Here is a 14,318-nt window from a genome sequence, read left to right as displayed (position 1 = left end):
TGTTAACCCTATGAAGGCGCACAAGACATTTGGGACCTGTTTTATTTTGATAATGGTTCTTGACTTTTTTCTCTAAATTGTCGTTCTATCCCAATTTCAAGCTTGCGCTATGGGAAAACCCATTAAAGAAGTTCTTTGCAAGGAGAATTGATGGCATTTTAAAATTTTTATTGAATTTATTGGGGTGATATTGGTTAATAAAGTGATATAGGTTTCAGGTGTACAATTCTATGATACATCATCTGTCTATTGTATTGTGAGTTCCCCACCCCAAGTCAAGTCTCCTTCCATCACCATGTATCCCCCCTTTATTTACCCCATTCTGCCTCCCCCCCCTTTCCCCCTGGTAACCTCCACACCGTTGTCTGTGTCTCTGAGGTTTGTTTGTTTGTGTATTGCTCAGCCCTTCATCTGTTTTACCCAGCCGCCTCTGACGGCTGTCAGTCTGTTTTCTGTATCTATGAGTCTGTTTCTGTTTCGTGTATTTTGTTCATTAGATTCCACATGTAAGCAAAATCATATGGTATTTATGTATATGAAGATAACATTTATAGAACATTGTACTAAACACAGCTGCACTCACCTGGTCCATCTGCTACACACGCCTGTCTCCTAGCGTAGTTTCCCTGCCCGTTCAGAGCCTAGGGGGGTGGAAGTGCTCTAACTATTTTCTATTTGTATCAAAATGCACCTACTACTCTTTTGGTGGAATAGCTTTATGTTGGCAAATATGCAAATGCCCAAAATGTCCCCTCTTTGCTACCAGATTCTGTAGTTACAGGGGGTACTTATTGAAGGCGCCTGCTGGGGGCCCTGCACCTTCCCTGGGATCATGAGGTTTCCAGGCTCGGTGCCCGCTGCCATCCAGGGGCTGGCGTTAGGACTGGACTCAGTAATGAACACGGAAAGTGCTGACCCAAGAGGAGGGAGCCACTTCCCCCACATGAGTTATGGGGAAAATCAGAGAACTCAGAAAAGGCATTTGAATTTCATCTGTAGGAGATATGCTCACTTTATTTAACTCTATTGATTTTGAATGCAACCGCTTTGCGTTTCCTCTCTTTAAAAAGTGGAACTAAAGACAAAGTCTTTATAAACTAGGTTTTCCAACATTTGGAATAGTTACGTCATAGTCTGAGACTGAGTGTAGCAATGTGAGACGTGGAGACATGAGGCAATTTTCTACTTATTTCAAGTCAGTAGAACTAAGTTTCAATGATCATAATTTCATTGGAAAATGCCCATACCTTTATACCTTCACGGATACCTCGCTTGAAAATCATTGCATATACAATAAGATATTTCCCTTATGTCATTGCATAGATCATTGACAATTTTCGTTGTTCATGCATCACTGTATATATAACGTTTGTTGACATCAACTGATGTTCATTGATGCCATCAGGCAGTTCTGCACATAGTCACGCATATGTCATTTGCATACATCGTTGACATGGTTGCCTGCACAACCGTGGGTAATACATGCATTTCTTTTTGGCTGTTCTGCATTCCCTCCTGTGGTCACTTCATGGCAGAGCCTCTTCCCCAGAAAATAATGAGGCTTCAGTAAAGGAGTCCCTGAGGCAGATGGCCTGGCCCTGTCATTGGCATCTCTAATTATTTTGTTAATAAACAATAAACTATATTTAGTTACCGCTGAGAACATTTGCGTTTTGTTGATGTACCTGACCATTTTCTCTTCGGGTGAAGGAAATAATAATGAATATGGCCAAACCTTATTTTCCTACAAGATGCCAGCTGGAGACTAGGTTTTGGTGATGCCGATGAGTCAACGTTGCAGGTCACTCCATTTTAGCCACTTAGCTGACAGCTGCTACGGAAGTTACAGGAATTTTCTGCTGTGACGAGTTAAATCTCAGTTCTTAACACTTCCACTTTGGAGCACGGGTCCCCTCCGGGGCCTCTGGAGTCCACCGATGACGGGGTTGCCCGGGCCCCTGCAGTGACTGCCCCGGCTCTCCTGCGTCTCCAGCTCCTTGGAGCGGCCGCCCGCGCTCTCCTGCCCCGCAGAGGCTCCTTGCTCCCCGCCCCGCTAAGCGAGGGACGGTGGCAGTGTCCACAGCACTGGCCGTGCCAATGCTCGAGTAATGACTGCAGGCCAAGGACAAGTTGCTGAAACTGAATTCTAAGTGACTCTTCCCTTCTTGATTCTGTCCACTACGAGTGCTTGGGTTTCGATACAGTCCAACGGCCCTGTGAAGGTAATGGCTGAGGATTTACTTTATGAAGATTTCATCGGAGCTTGATGGATGAAGGCGGCCGAAGGATTTCTAAGCATGAGCAAAGACCTAGGCTCGAGTGAGAGCCCACCTACTCTAGGTTAAGCCGAGAATGCTCTAGAATAAGCACAGTTGTCCATGTCCATGAGCAATCTCTCTCTTTTTTCTTTTTTGCTCAATCCCTCCACCACCCCCAGCGCCCCAAAGAGGACATGCAGGTGGCCAATAGACATATGAAAAGATGCTCACCATCACTAATCCTCAGAGAAATATAAAGTAAAAGCACAATGAGATATCACCTTGCACCTGCCAGAGTGGCTCCATCAACAAATCAGCAAATGACACGTGCTGGCGAGGGTGTGGGAAAGGGGACCCGGTGCACCGCTGGGGGGAGTGCCGACGGGTGCGGCCACTGTGGGAAACAGTGTGGAGGGTCCTCCAAAAACTAAAAATGGAGCTGCCTTATGACCCGGGATGCCACTTCTGGGAATTTATCAGAAACCCGAAACACTAATGGGAAACTATTTCTAATTGGCCGTGTTGTTTCCAAAATTCTGCATGCCTGCCAGAGACGGCGAATTCAAAGTAAAGCAGTAGATTTGGGAACATAAAATGGACCCTTTTTTCCGCATAACTTTGAAAAGCATTTTGGGCAGTCAATACTTGCCCCAAACGACGAAGGCTTTGACCTTGGTTGCATTTAGAGGTCGGAGCAGGCGGCTCTGGCTCACAGCAGGGAGCTCTGCAGCCCCTCCTCCAGGCGAAGCTCGAGCAGCCGCTCTCTGGGGGTGGCAAGAAGCAGCGCGACCTCCGCGACTGGGACTTGGGTGTCATCTGCTCAGTGGCCTTCATCTTTCCCACAAGAGACCTCATTTCTGTGCACGTTCAAAGTACGATAGATACCCTTTGCCTAGTAATAAAGGCTTTATTAGATAAAAAAAGGTTTTTGTGCATTCTCCAAATAAATAAATTGTATCCTTAAGTATAAAAAGAGGCCTAGTAAAAATTATGAAAAAAAATTTTAAACCCTTAATGTCTAGCAGATAGGAGCGCTCTATAAATATTTGCTGGATGAGTAAACCAGGGGAGTTAGTCATAGTAAAAATGGAAATGACCAGGCTCTTTAATAATAAAAGTTATGTATAGTCAAATGCTACTTAGTAATAGTATGCATAATATCTGTCCTGGTGTTAATAACATAGGTCAACCAAAACTTGGGTAATAACTGTTCGTTTTAAAGCAATAAGAAATTAAAATCACTTGATAGTATTGCTAATGAATTCAACATAATAGTTTGTATTTTATATTAATTTTCTTCGTAAATGAAATTAAAAGATACTTAGTCCAGTCTCCAATCCTCTGTAAAATTCTCCTCTAAAGAAATTCTTATTTTCCAGTTTTCACTTGAATATCTCCAGTAATAGAGAGCTCACTTTTTTTTTGGTATGGTATTTGTTTATTTGTTTATTTGTTTGTTTTTTAGGTATACGTGTGCTTTTGTTTCAGGAATTTACATTTTATTTATTTGGTCTATCGGTCTGCCCTTGCATCCGCAACATTTATGTCTTCATTGGCAGTAGTTTTATAATAAGTCTTGGTACCAACAGAGTAAGGGTAGTTATTGGGAAAAATGCAAATTAAACTCACAATGAGCCAGAATATTTAGACTAAACTTAAAAAAAAAAAAAAATGGATAGCTATGCCAATGTTTGGCAAGGATGTGGAACAGCAGACACTCTCATGACACTATGGGGTGGGGTGGGGGTAAAAACCTACTCAACTGCTTTGGGAACTTGTTGGCAAAATTAACTAAATTTAAAAACACAGGACGTTTTTGGAGTCCTAGGGCTGCACGTGGGCGTATACCCAGCAGAAGTGCACGTGGGGGTGCTCGGAAACATGGGAGCGTTGCTCAGAGTGCCTCCAGGCGGGATCCGCCACACGGTCAGCGTTAGAATGGACACACAGAGCAGCGCATCGCACGGTGGAAGATTAGTCAGCAGAGAAAATGAGCGGCCCATCGCTGTATCCAAGTCATGGCTGAATCTCTGGGCCGATTCCTCAGGGAGGAGGGGTTGACCGTATTCGGAAAAGGAATCACCGAGAGCTTATGGGCTGCTGGGAATGATTTCTTTATAGATCTGTGGGGTATCACATGGCTCTGTTCGTTTTGTGATGATTCCTAATACTAGATACTTGTGATTTGTTCCTTTTTGTACGAACAAATCTAAAAAGTCTGAATGAAGATGTATCAAAACCGTTTTGTGAATTCTGTGAATATAGTATTACAGTTCGAGGCCGTTTGAAAACACCATCTTTTTCATAAAGTAAATTAAGATTCCCTAATTATTTCTAAGCGTTGTGTCTCGTTAATCATGACGTTGATAATGCATTTGTTGAAAATGGGCATCTTGGTTTCTTACTGATGTTCGAACAAATTGGGCTGGTGCAGGCTCAGATTTCCAGCCGTCCAAGAACATTTTCCATCGTAATTCGGTTAGTGATCCTATTAGGCCTCCTTTCAGCCTTGTATAATTGACAAATTTCATAAGCATGTCCTTTATGCCTTAGATAATAAAAGTATTAAAAGTGACAGACTACAGGATGAACGTCTGTGACGCATCACTAGGGAGCTCTCTTCAAGTGGACACAGTCATTAATCAGAGAATTTGGGGCGTAATTATTAACCGCGTTTGAATTTACCTAAAGCTATTATCTCTCAGACCACATTTTGCCATTTTCTACTTATCAGGGATATTGCCAAATGCTTAGCTCAAATTAAGTTGGAGATACATCTATGGCATTTATTGTGTTCTATTAAATAAGAATGTGACCATGAAAGAAAATCTTTACAGCCCACCAACACCCCCTCCAGTCCCACCAACACCCCCTTTTCTCTTTTGTTCTAAATGCCCATCACCTCTATACAAAATTTTTAATAACGGTCTGATTTTTCTAGACTTACTAAGTTCCCTGTTCTTTAAGCTCATGTATGTGTTTGTGTGTTTTCCTTGTTTTTCTTTCTTGGTTTCTTTTGGCTCTCTTTACTTTCCTGACAGCTCCTTTGATAAATATTCAGGGAAGCTAAGGTTGCATTTATGAATCACGCCTGTCCTTTGGGATATGATCGGACTGTTTCAAAAAAGTTAAAGCAGCTCTGCCTCTCTTACTGCGCCCACCCTTGGTCACCGAACAACAAATGATAAAAACATCTTTCTGATGCTTCCTTTCAAATACACTGTAATACTCTTTTAGCTTCATTTTATGAGCATAATTTACCCCATGCTTTTGCGATGACAATGGTACTAACATTTTAACTTCTCTAGCTCCTAACAGACATTGATTAATGCCTGTGGCTCTTTTTTCTGCCCCCTATGAATCAACAAGTAATTAGACTTTGGTCGCAGCTTCTTTATCTCACCTCTTGTAGGTAGATCACGTGCCACACCTTTTAGCTGCTCACGTCCCGCTGTAAATAAAATCTGAGCTCATTAGCAAGCAATTTTTAGCACTTAGGATGCCAGCTAATATTTTTTATCAATGACCTAAGTCTCATTTGCATGCTTAAACATTATTTTTAATTGCCTCATGTCATCAGTGTTATTATTTTAGACCAGCTTTCATGTGTACCTTATATTTTTCATAATATACTGCATTCCATATGCTTATCAATGTCCAGAGGGCCTTTTAAATGTGTGGAGTTATATCTTTCATTTTTATTTTTCAATTTTGAAAAAAAAAAAAAAAATCGATGGTCACTTCTTCAAATGTTTATATTCTGTGTATCGGTTTTATTCTAGAACTTCTTAGGCTTGTCTTTGAAATTCCCGCTTGTCCTCCGTGTCTGTTTACTCCCACAAACTGTAACCACTTCCTTGCTGTGTCTTTGATGTACACTAATCTGGACATATTTAAATTGTCCGTTCTGATATTTTTAATGCGCGGATACACCCATGAAATCACCGCCGCACTCAAGATAATCCATATAACCATGAGCCCCAGGAGTTCTCTTCCGACACCGTGCAACCCCTCCCCCCTTCCTTGCCCCATCCTCGAGCAGCTGTCGATGGGCTCTTGTCCCTGTGTGTCCGCCGCGTTTCCTAGAATGTCATGTAAGGGCAATTGGACAGTCTGCGTCTCCCCCTCCTTTCCGTCAGCATAACCGTTTGTAGGTGACTCGTGCAGTGAGCACCGGTGTCCATCCCTTTTAAGTGTCGCATGGTGTCCTGCTCTGCGGGTGCACACGGTTGGTTAACCCGTTGTCTGCTGGGAGACCTTTGGGCCCTTCCAGCTCTGGACTGTTACACTGAAGCCGCTGTGCACGTCATGGGCAGGACTCCGTATGTTCCCGAGGAAACACCTAGGAGGGGATGGCGGGGTCATTGGTCAGGAGCGCCAGCCACTGGCACCCTCATCGGTTCAGACAGTCCCTGGCCCAGCTGTGGGTGGGATGGTCCCTCACATGCAGACTCGAGGGAGCCCCTGCTGATGCCTGAGGGCCCCCAGCTCTCAGCTCCACCCCCCCAGCCCGGGCTCCTGCCGGGACCTGCCTGGGTCCTGTCTGCTCTCAGCCTGACGCTCCCTCAAGACAGAAGACGGGAAATGGGGCCGCTGCATTTGTCCCCGCACTTAGCACCGGGCCCTCTGTCACCTCAGAGCTTATATCTTGCAAGCCAATGCTTCATATACTTTGTCTGTTTTTTCATTGTTCCAGGTGGGAAAATAAATTAGATTCCTATTTCTCCACCTTGGTCAGAAGCAGATGTTCAAAGTCTCTCAAGTTTTATCTCTTCTCGGGTGACTTCTGTGTACATCCTTCAGCATTACCTTTCAGCTGACTCAGATAATGTAATTGGTGGGTTTTCCTCTGATCGGGTATTTTTTTTCCTACCAATAACTCCATTTTTTTATTTCTAAGGTATGGTCTTTTGGTTCTTTTTAGTATTTGTAAATAATTTTACTTCTCCCTGTTGAATCTGGTCTTACTGCTATTTTTAATGGCTGGCGTTACTTATTATATATGTTTGAGAACCTGAAACATGTGTATTTCCACTAGTTATCAATTGCTATTACATCTGGAGTTCATTTGCATTGAACTTGTGACTTTGTTAGCTGACTTTTCCATCCTATATTTTTGTGACCATCTCTACTCAGCTTCCCAGATCTCAGGACCAGAAATGCACCCTACATGGAAGACCCTGTGCCTTTGCCCGGCAGTGTTATTAGGGAATTAGAGGTTCAGTCACCAAGCCAGTGGGTGCTTCCCTCGACTCAGCTATGCAGTTTCCAACTAATTTGGGCATACAGTCTCCCATCTCCAAGCCAGTAAGCAGTGTCCTCAGTCCTGGCCAGTCTTGGTTTTCAGTCCCCACACATACTTCCTTTCTCTGACACACACAGGAGATTTGCATTCACCCACGTCCCCCAGAAACCAAGTGTCCCCCTTCCTCTGTGTGTCCCCAGACCTCAGTTCCAGCAGGCCTCTGCTTCGGTCCTACTCATTGCTTGCACTTTGGTCGCCTTTCTTGTGCATGGAGATGTGTATCTTATTTTTGATCTTGGCTATGTTTTTTTTCAATTTTCTTTTTATCTATCTTATCTAAAAATACTGTGTATTTATACCAGAAGGAGGCCTCTAGGGCTGAACTCATAATGCTATCTTGCCTGAAACTCTCCTTTTCAATTTACTCTTTTCATCTGATACATAAATCTCAACCAGTTATTAAAGATAGCTTTATACTTAATTGAAATTTTTTCTACCTTTAAAGAAAATTAGACTCCAGGCTTATAGTCTCCAGTGGTGTTACTACCACCCACATGGGCATCATGTCCATGCGGAAGCCATGTATTGCCTGAAAAGAAACCCCACAGTGTCTCCTGAACCACCCACTAAGCTTCTCTCTTGTCGCAGAGGTGCTAATTTACCAAGCCGCAATGGCTACCGTAATTATATGCTCTCACTAAGTTCCCAGTGCAAGTTTTGTTCATTTCTCTAGGTTCCCTATTATAATTTATCACTCGTTACCCCAGTGAAGGGGGCATCTAGAATACACACTGTGTGTCTTTATAGTTCACACACACGCTCCGCACTCACATATGTGCACACGGAGGGGGAGGGATGTGTGTATATGAGAGAGAGAAAAAAGAGGAGGGGGGGAGAGGGAGGGAGATAGCAGCATCCCTGCTCTTCAGGGAATGGTAAGAGTTCTATATAGTCCCGGCTGGTGTGGCTCAGTGGTTGAGCATCGACCTAGGATCCAGGAGATCGCGGTTCGATTCCGGGTCAGGGCACAGGCCCGGGTTTCGGGCTCCATCCCCAGCAGGGGGCAGGCAGGAGGCAGCCGATCGATGACTCTCATCATTGATGTTTTTCTCTCTCTCCCTCTCCCTTCCTCTCTCTGAAATCAATGAAGACATATAAAGAAAAAGATGTGTAGTACACATCTTTCAAATCACCCTAACAATTCATTCGTTATTTACCAGATATTTTTGGCTCTATTATTTCTAGACAGAGTTATTCTTAAGTCTTCTCAGAAGCCAAGAGTTTATGACTCTTTAGCATCCCCTCCGTCCGTGCCTCCTCTTCAACGTTCCATTTTTCCCTTTGAGCCACCACAGTATCCGCCGGGAACACGCTGGCCTGTTGCGCACTCCACGCTATCTTGGGGAGCACTTCGGCTCTCTTATATACCACTTTCCTGAGGTCTTTGTGATGAAAGGGTTATCATTCTTAATCCTTGGATCGATAGAGGTTAGACATGCCACAAGCCAAATGAACAAAGTAATCGACTCCCCCAAATTACATTGCTTCATAGATCAGAGGGAAACAGGAAACTTCCCATCGATCTCCCCACCACGTTCCCCGAGAAAGCCTGGCATTTGCCCCCCCCTTGAGGCCCGTCGCTATCCCCTCCACATATCCTTCTGCTAAGGAACACGCCTTCACTTGTATTTTTACTTGTTTTGGACTTTTGCTTCTCTTGAAGTTGTCAGTAAATTCTATTTTTTAAGGTAATGAGATTAATGGGTTTAGGTCGTTGTATGTTAGCTGCCTCCTTATTGAAAAATTGTAATACAGCAAAACTTGGGTTATTTAGGAAAACTGATTCTGGAATATTTTTCACAGGACTAATTAGGGGGAATATTCTAAATGTCAGCAAACCATCAGTTGAACATATTTTCTCCTCTCCATGCATTGTAATAATTGCATGTTTCCTTGAAGGGCCAAACTACCTTGTTGCTTTCAGCCGCACATAGATAGGACTTTATATGGAATTAGCTATAGAATTTCTCCAAGTTTGGAACACAGTATCTAACAGATAGGAACATATATTTATAATCTCTTGATGACTGGGTACATTGTTATCCCAGAAATTTATTCTCCAGAATTTTACAGAATTCTAGGGGAAATAGGCATGTGGGTGATATACGACCTTAGGGGATATTAGATACTACAATAGGAAAAAATACAGGGTCTGAATAACGCCATGAGTAGAAAGCAGAGATGATTAATTCATGTCGCTAGTGAGCCGATTATCAGGAAAGTGGTTCCGAGGAGGTACTGCAGACTGCATTTTCCAGGGTACAAACTCTGAGATGGAGACAAGCACATAGGACTCTGTTGGGGGGTTTTAGGGGGCTGAGGCCTGGGGAAGGGGAAGGCATGAAGAGGAAATGGGCAGAGAGAGAAGTCGGGATGCAATGCAGTCTCGGAGGAGGCATCAGCCAATTCTGCAGGGAGCTTTGAGGCCGCGATCACCCTTCAGAGATTTCCCAAGTTGGGGTGAGGGTCCCCAACCTCTACAATATCTGGTTGACCAGTCATTGCATCTGTACAACCCCAGAAAGGTGCACGACCTTGGGTAAGTCCCTCTTTTTGACTCGGGAAATTCCTAAAAGGGAATCACAGCTGACTAGTGTCTTCAGGCAGTGACTAAGTCCGCAGTCACAGGGGAGGACCTGAAGGGCACGTCACAGCACCCACTGCAGGAGCTGTTATTTGCAGGGAACATGCTGACACTTAAAGGAAAATTACTACTTTCCCAGTCTTATTGGAACATGCCCACCCTTTTGATTATATATATATGATCTATGACTTCATGCAACTGCAGCAGACTTGCCTAGTTGTAACAGAGGTAGTATTGCCTGCAGAGCCCAGAACATTCCGTATTTAACCCTTTATGGAGAAAGTTTGCTGACCCTCGATCTAGGGCTCACAACCATCAAATAACATATCACTTGAAATGTGATATAAGGAACTCAGTACAGTGTGTATTTTCTTTGCCTTCTGTCATTTTTGCTATTATACTCATACGTTTTACTCCTATATCTCTAATGCATTGTTACTGGTTTTGTTTTAAACACTCAATTATCTTTTAAAGGAATTTAAAAACATGATCAAATATTTCATACTTACTGATATGTTTACCATTTTTGGCATTTATTTCTTTATGTACATATGAGTTTTAATACAGTACATTATCCTTGGAGCTGAAAAACTTCCATTTCTTATAGTACAAATCTACTGATGATGAATTTTTTCAGCTTTTGTCCTAAATATTGTTATGTTGCTTTCATTTTAAAGGATATTTTAGCTGGGTATAGACTTAAGGCTGGTGGCTTCCTCTTTTCTATCACTTCAGATATGTTGTTTCATTGTCTTTCAGATTGTATTGTTTTGTTTTGTTTGTGTTTTTAAATATATCTTTATTGATTTCAGAGAGAGGAAAGGAGAGGGAGAGAGAGAGAGAGAGAAACATCAATGACAAGAGAGTCATTGATCGGCCGCCTTTTGCACATCCCCCACCGGGGATCGAGCCCACAACCTGGGCATGTGCCCCGACCAGGAATCGAACCCCAATCGCCTGGATCCTAGGTCGACGCTCAACCACTGAGCCACGCCAGCCAGGCAGCTTGTATTGTTTTGCTGAGACATTATTGCCTTCTGTTTACTTTCAAGATTTCCTCTTTAGCATTGCTTTTTTACCAGTTGATTATGATGTGTCTTCATGTGTTTTTCTTTTATTTATCTTGCCTGGAATCTGGTAAATTTCTCAGATATCTGGGTTTATATTTTTCAACCATTATTTCTTCCAATGTATTTTTTTCTCTCCAATTTCTACCTTCTCTGCTTTTAGTGCTCTGTTTGTATGACTGTTAGGACACAATATTATCCTATAGGTTAGTGGAGGACTGTTCATTTTTAAGCCTTTTTTCTCTCTGAGCTTCAATATGGAAGGTTTATATGATCCTATATTCAAGTACACTAAATTTTTTTTCTTTCCCCTCAGCTTCTAACCTGCTGTTAAGCCCATCCAATAAATGTTTTATTTCAGATATAATTTTTAGACCATAAACTTTCATTTTTTCTCTTTTGTTGATTTTTTTCTCTATTAAGATTTCATATTTATGTCTAATATTTATATGTTATCTTTTTATAAGTGGCATGAATTTATAATCTATGTTCTAAAGTCCTGGCCTGCTCATTTCATCATCTCTGTCATTTCTCAGTCAATTTCTATTGACTGACTTTTCTCTGGTTATAAGTCATATTTTCATGCTTCCACAAATGTCTAATGTTTTTCAAAATTTGTATACTGGGTATTATGGATGCTATGTTGTTGAGTTTCTAAACTTTCATGGCCTTCCTTAATGGAGTGTTGAGTTTTGTTTGAGCAAGGAGTTATTTATTTGTGCATCAGATTAATCTTTTTTCAGGCTCTTGGTTCTGATGTGTGCAGAGTTGCCCTTTTTTAGGACTAAATTATTTTAATCCCTTTCTGAGATCTCTACTGACCACATAGGGTTGTTCAACAAGTTTGCTCAATCTTGCTTTCAACCTAGCCTCATCCCTGGGTATCCTTTGGTTGTTCATTTCAGATCTCCCTCCAGCTGGTCTTGTGGAGTGTCGTTTTTCAAATATACAGTTCGGTTTTCATCCAGAGCCTGAACTTTAGAAACTCATTGGGAATCTTGTGCAGATTCTCAGGACTCTTTCTCTGCATGGCTGCCCCCTTCTGGTACTTCTTCCTACAAATTCTTTTCCTTAGTAGCTTTGATTCTGTTTGTCTCCATCTTAGAGAGGCTGCTGTTTCCATTTAGGATATTCCTCCATGAGCCATGATCCAGAACATGAACAAGGCAGAAAGCCAAGAAGCTGGCAGGGCTCACCTCATTTGTTTATCTTCTCTCATGCATCAGGGTCCTGCACTGCCTATTGTCCAATCCCCAGAAAGGGTAATTTTATACATTTTGTCAGGTTTGTAATTCTTTGTGGTAGGAGAGCTATTCTATCACAGCTGAAAGCAAAAATAAGCCATATAAACATCAATAAAGGAACGATCTATCTGTGGTGATTTACAAAATGATTTTTATTAGCACAGTCCTCATTGAATAAGTTATTTTATTGTCAGCCTTTTAATTCCTTATTTGAAAAGTGATGCATATATTTTGCTGTACTCTAAATTGCATAATTTATTGAATATTTTCCTCTTATTTACTCCCATTAGCAGCCAAACTCACTCAAAAAATTATATTGCTTGTTAGCATGAAGCATTATGCCGTATTTTCTGTAATATATTTATGCACAACCATAGTTATTTTACACAGTGGTATAAATTAGGAGTCTTTTTGTTCTATATTAATGCTATTTTTCTATTAAATATTTTTGCATTCTTACTATTTGCCAATCGTTTATTATATTTTTCCAAAAGAATTTTACTTCACTTAGTAACTCAAGTGATTTTCCTAGAAATGTGATTATCAAGAGTCATTGGTTGTATATCCTTTATATGTTAGTCAACATATTGCCTGATTTACTATCTACCTCTCATGAGTACAAGAGCTTAATATAAGACTACACCTCACCTTAAAAACTAGTATTTTTTGAACTCTGACCTTTTGACAGCAAAATATATTTTAGAGTTGTGTATAGCAATTATTTTTTGCTTCATTTATAATCTACTGAAAGATAAAACCTTGTATGAGGAATTCATAGATTGTTGCATATTTTTCCCAGAGACTTTTAGTTGCAGAATTCACGGTAAGTTGATCAACCCTCAGCCAATTAGACTTTGACATGTACTAATAAGATCTAATTGAGGAATTATGAAGACATTTGCTCAGGAGAAAATGAGCACATAATTATACCATAAAGGGGTTAGAGCACCATTGTAACCCAGCTGGAAGGATATTAGTGGAAGTCCCAGTGGCATCTGTAGAGGACATTTCATAATATCCATGTGAAATACAGCACTGCCACTGCCAACTCCAAGTTGAAAAATATTCCACTGTCAATTACAGAAGTTTAACTTTATCTATTTTTCCCCTTTTGTCTCTACCTCACTCAGGTGCTGGGGGATGGTCTCCATCGGACAGTGACCACTATCAATGGCTTCAGGTTGACTTTGGCAACCGGAAGCAGATCAGTGCCATTGCCACCCAAGGAAGATACAGCAGCTCAGACTGGGTGACCCAGTACCGAATGCTCTACAGTGACACCGGGAGGAACTGGAAACCCTATCATCAAGACGGGAATATCTGGGTGAGTCATTGTGGGAAGGCAAGGACACAGAGTGGAGTTGCAGATGTCTGACCCCTGACCCCCCTGCCCTGGTGCAGCCTGGCGATGGGGAGAGGACTTGGCTGTGGCTGGTTGGCGGTTGACCTCGCTGGATTTTTTTCTTCTTGTCTTTGTGTTTCCTCTGCTACTTGCTAAATGAGAAAGAAATGTGAGCCGAGCACAAGTCGGGGGGCATGTGAACCCACACCCCAGTGTGCCCGACCCCCTACCATGCCGTCTAATGTGGGAAATGGGAATAAGGGCCTGTGGGAAGATTTAGATGAGATTATGTAAGAAGAGAGGTTTTGCAAGCCACAAAGCTTTGGTAGCATGCGTTTGGTAACATCAATTGCCTGTCTAAGAAGCATTCTAGGAAACTAGGCTAGTATTTCTCAGTGAGAATCGTCTAGCATGATAATTTTCAGATTTTTTTCCGTTCCTTTCTTTCCTCGCCAGATCTAATCTACCTGGGTTTATTCTTCTTTATGATCGAAAATAACTGAAAATATTTTAGGCAA

General features: G+C 41.9%; 1 protein-coding gene across 1 annotated transcript in view; it reads left to right on the top strand.

Annotated features, from left to right (window-relative positions):
- The window catches only part of CNTNAP2 (contactin associated protein 2), a 1,311,177-nt gene that overhangs the window by 466,098 nt on the left and 830,761 nt on the right, over nucleotides 1-14,318 (top strand). Inside the window, exon 3 of the mRNA XM_081147555.1 lies at nucleotides 13,589-13,782. Within this exon, the coding sequence (XP_081003681.1) occupies nucleotides 13,589-13,782 (194 nt within the window). The remainder of the gene's footprint in view (nucleotides 1-13,588; nucleotides 13,783-14,318) is intronic.

The sequence above is a fragment of the Miniopterus schreibersii genome (genome assembly GCF_964146895.1).
Source record: "Miniopterus schreibersii genome assembly, chromosome: 9".
Lineage (NCBI taxonomy): Eukaryota > Metazoa > Chordata > Mammalia > Chiroptera > Miniopteridae > Miniopterus > Miniopterus schreibersii.
The sequence above is the reverse complement of the archived record's forward strand: the minus strand, read 5'-3'. Positions and strand labels throughout refer to the sequence as shown.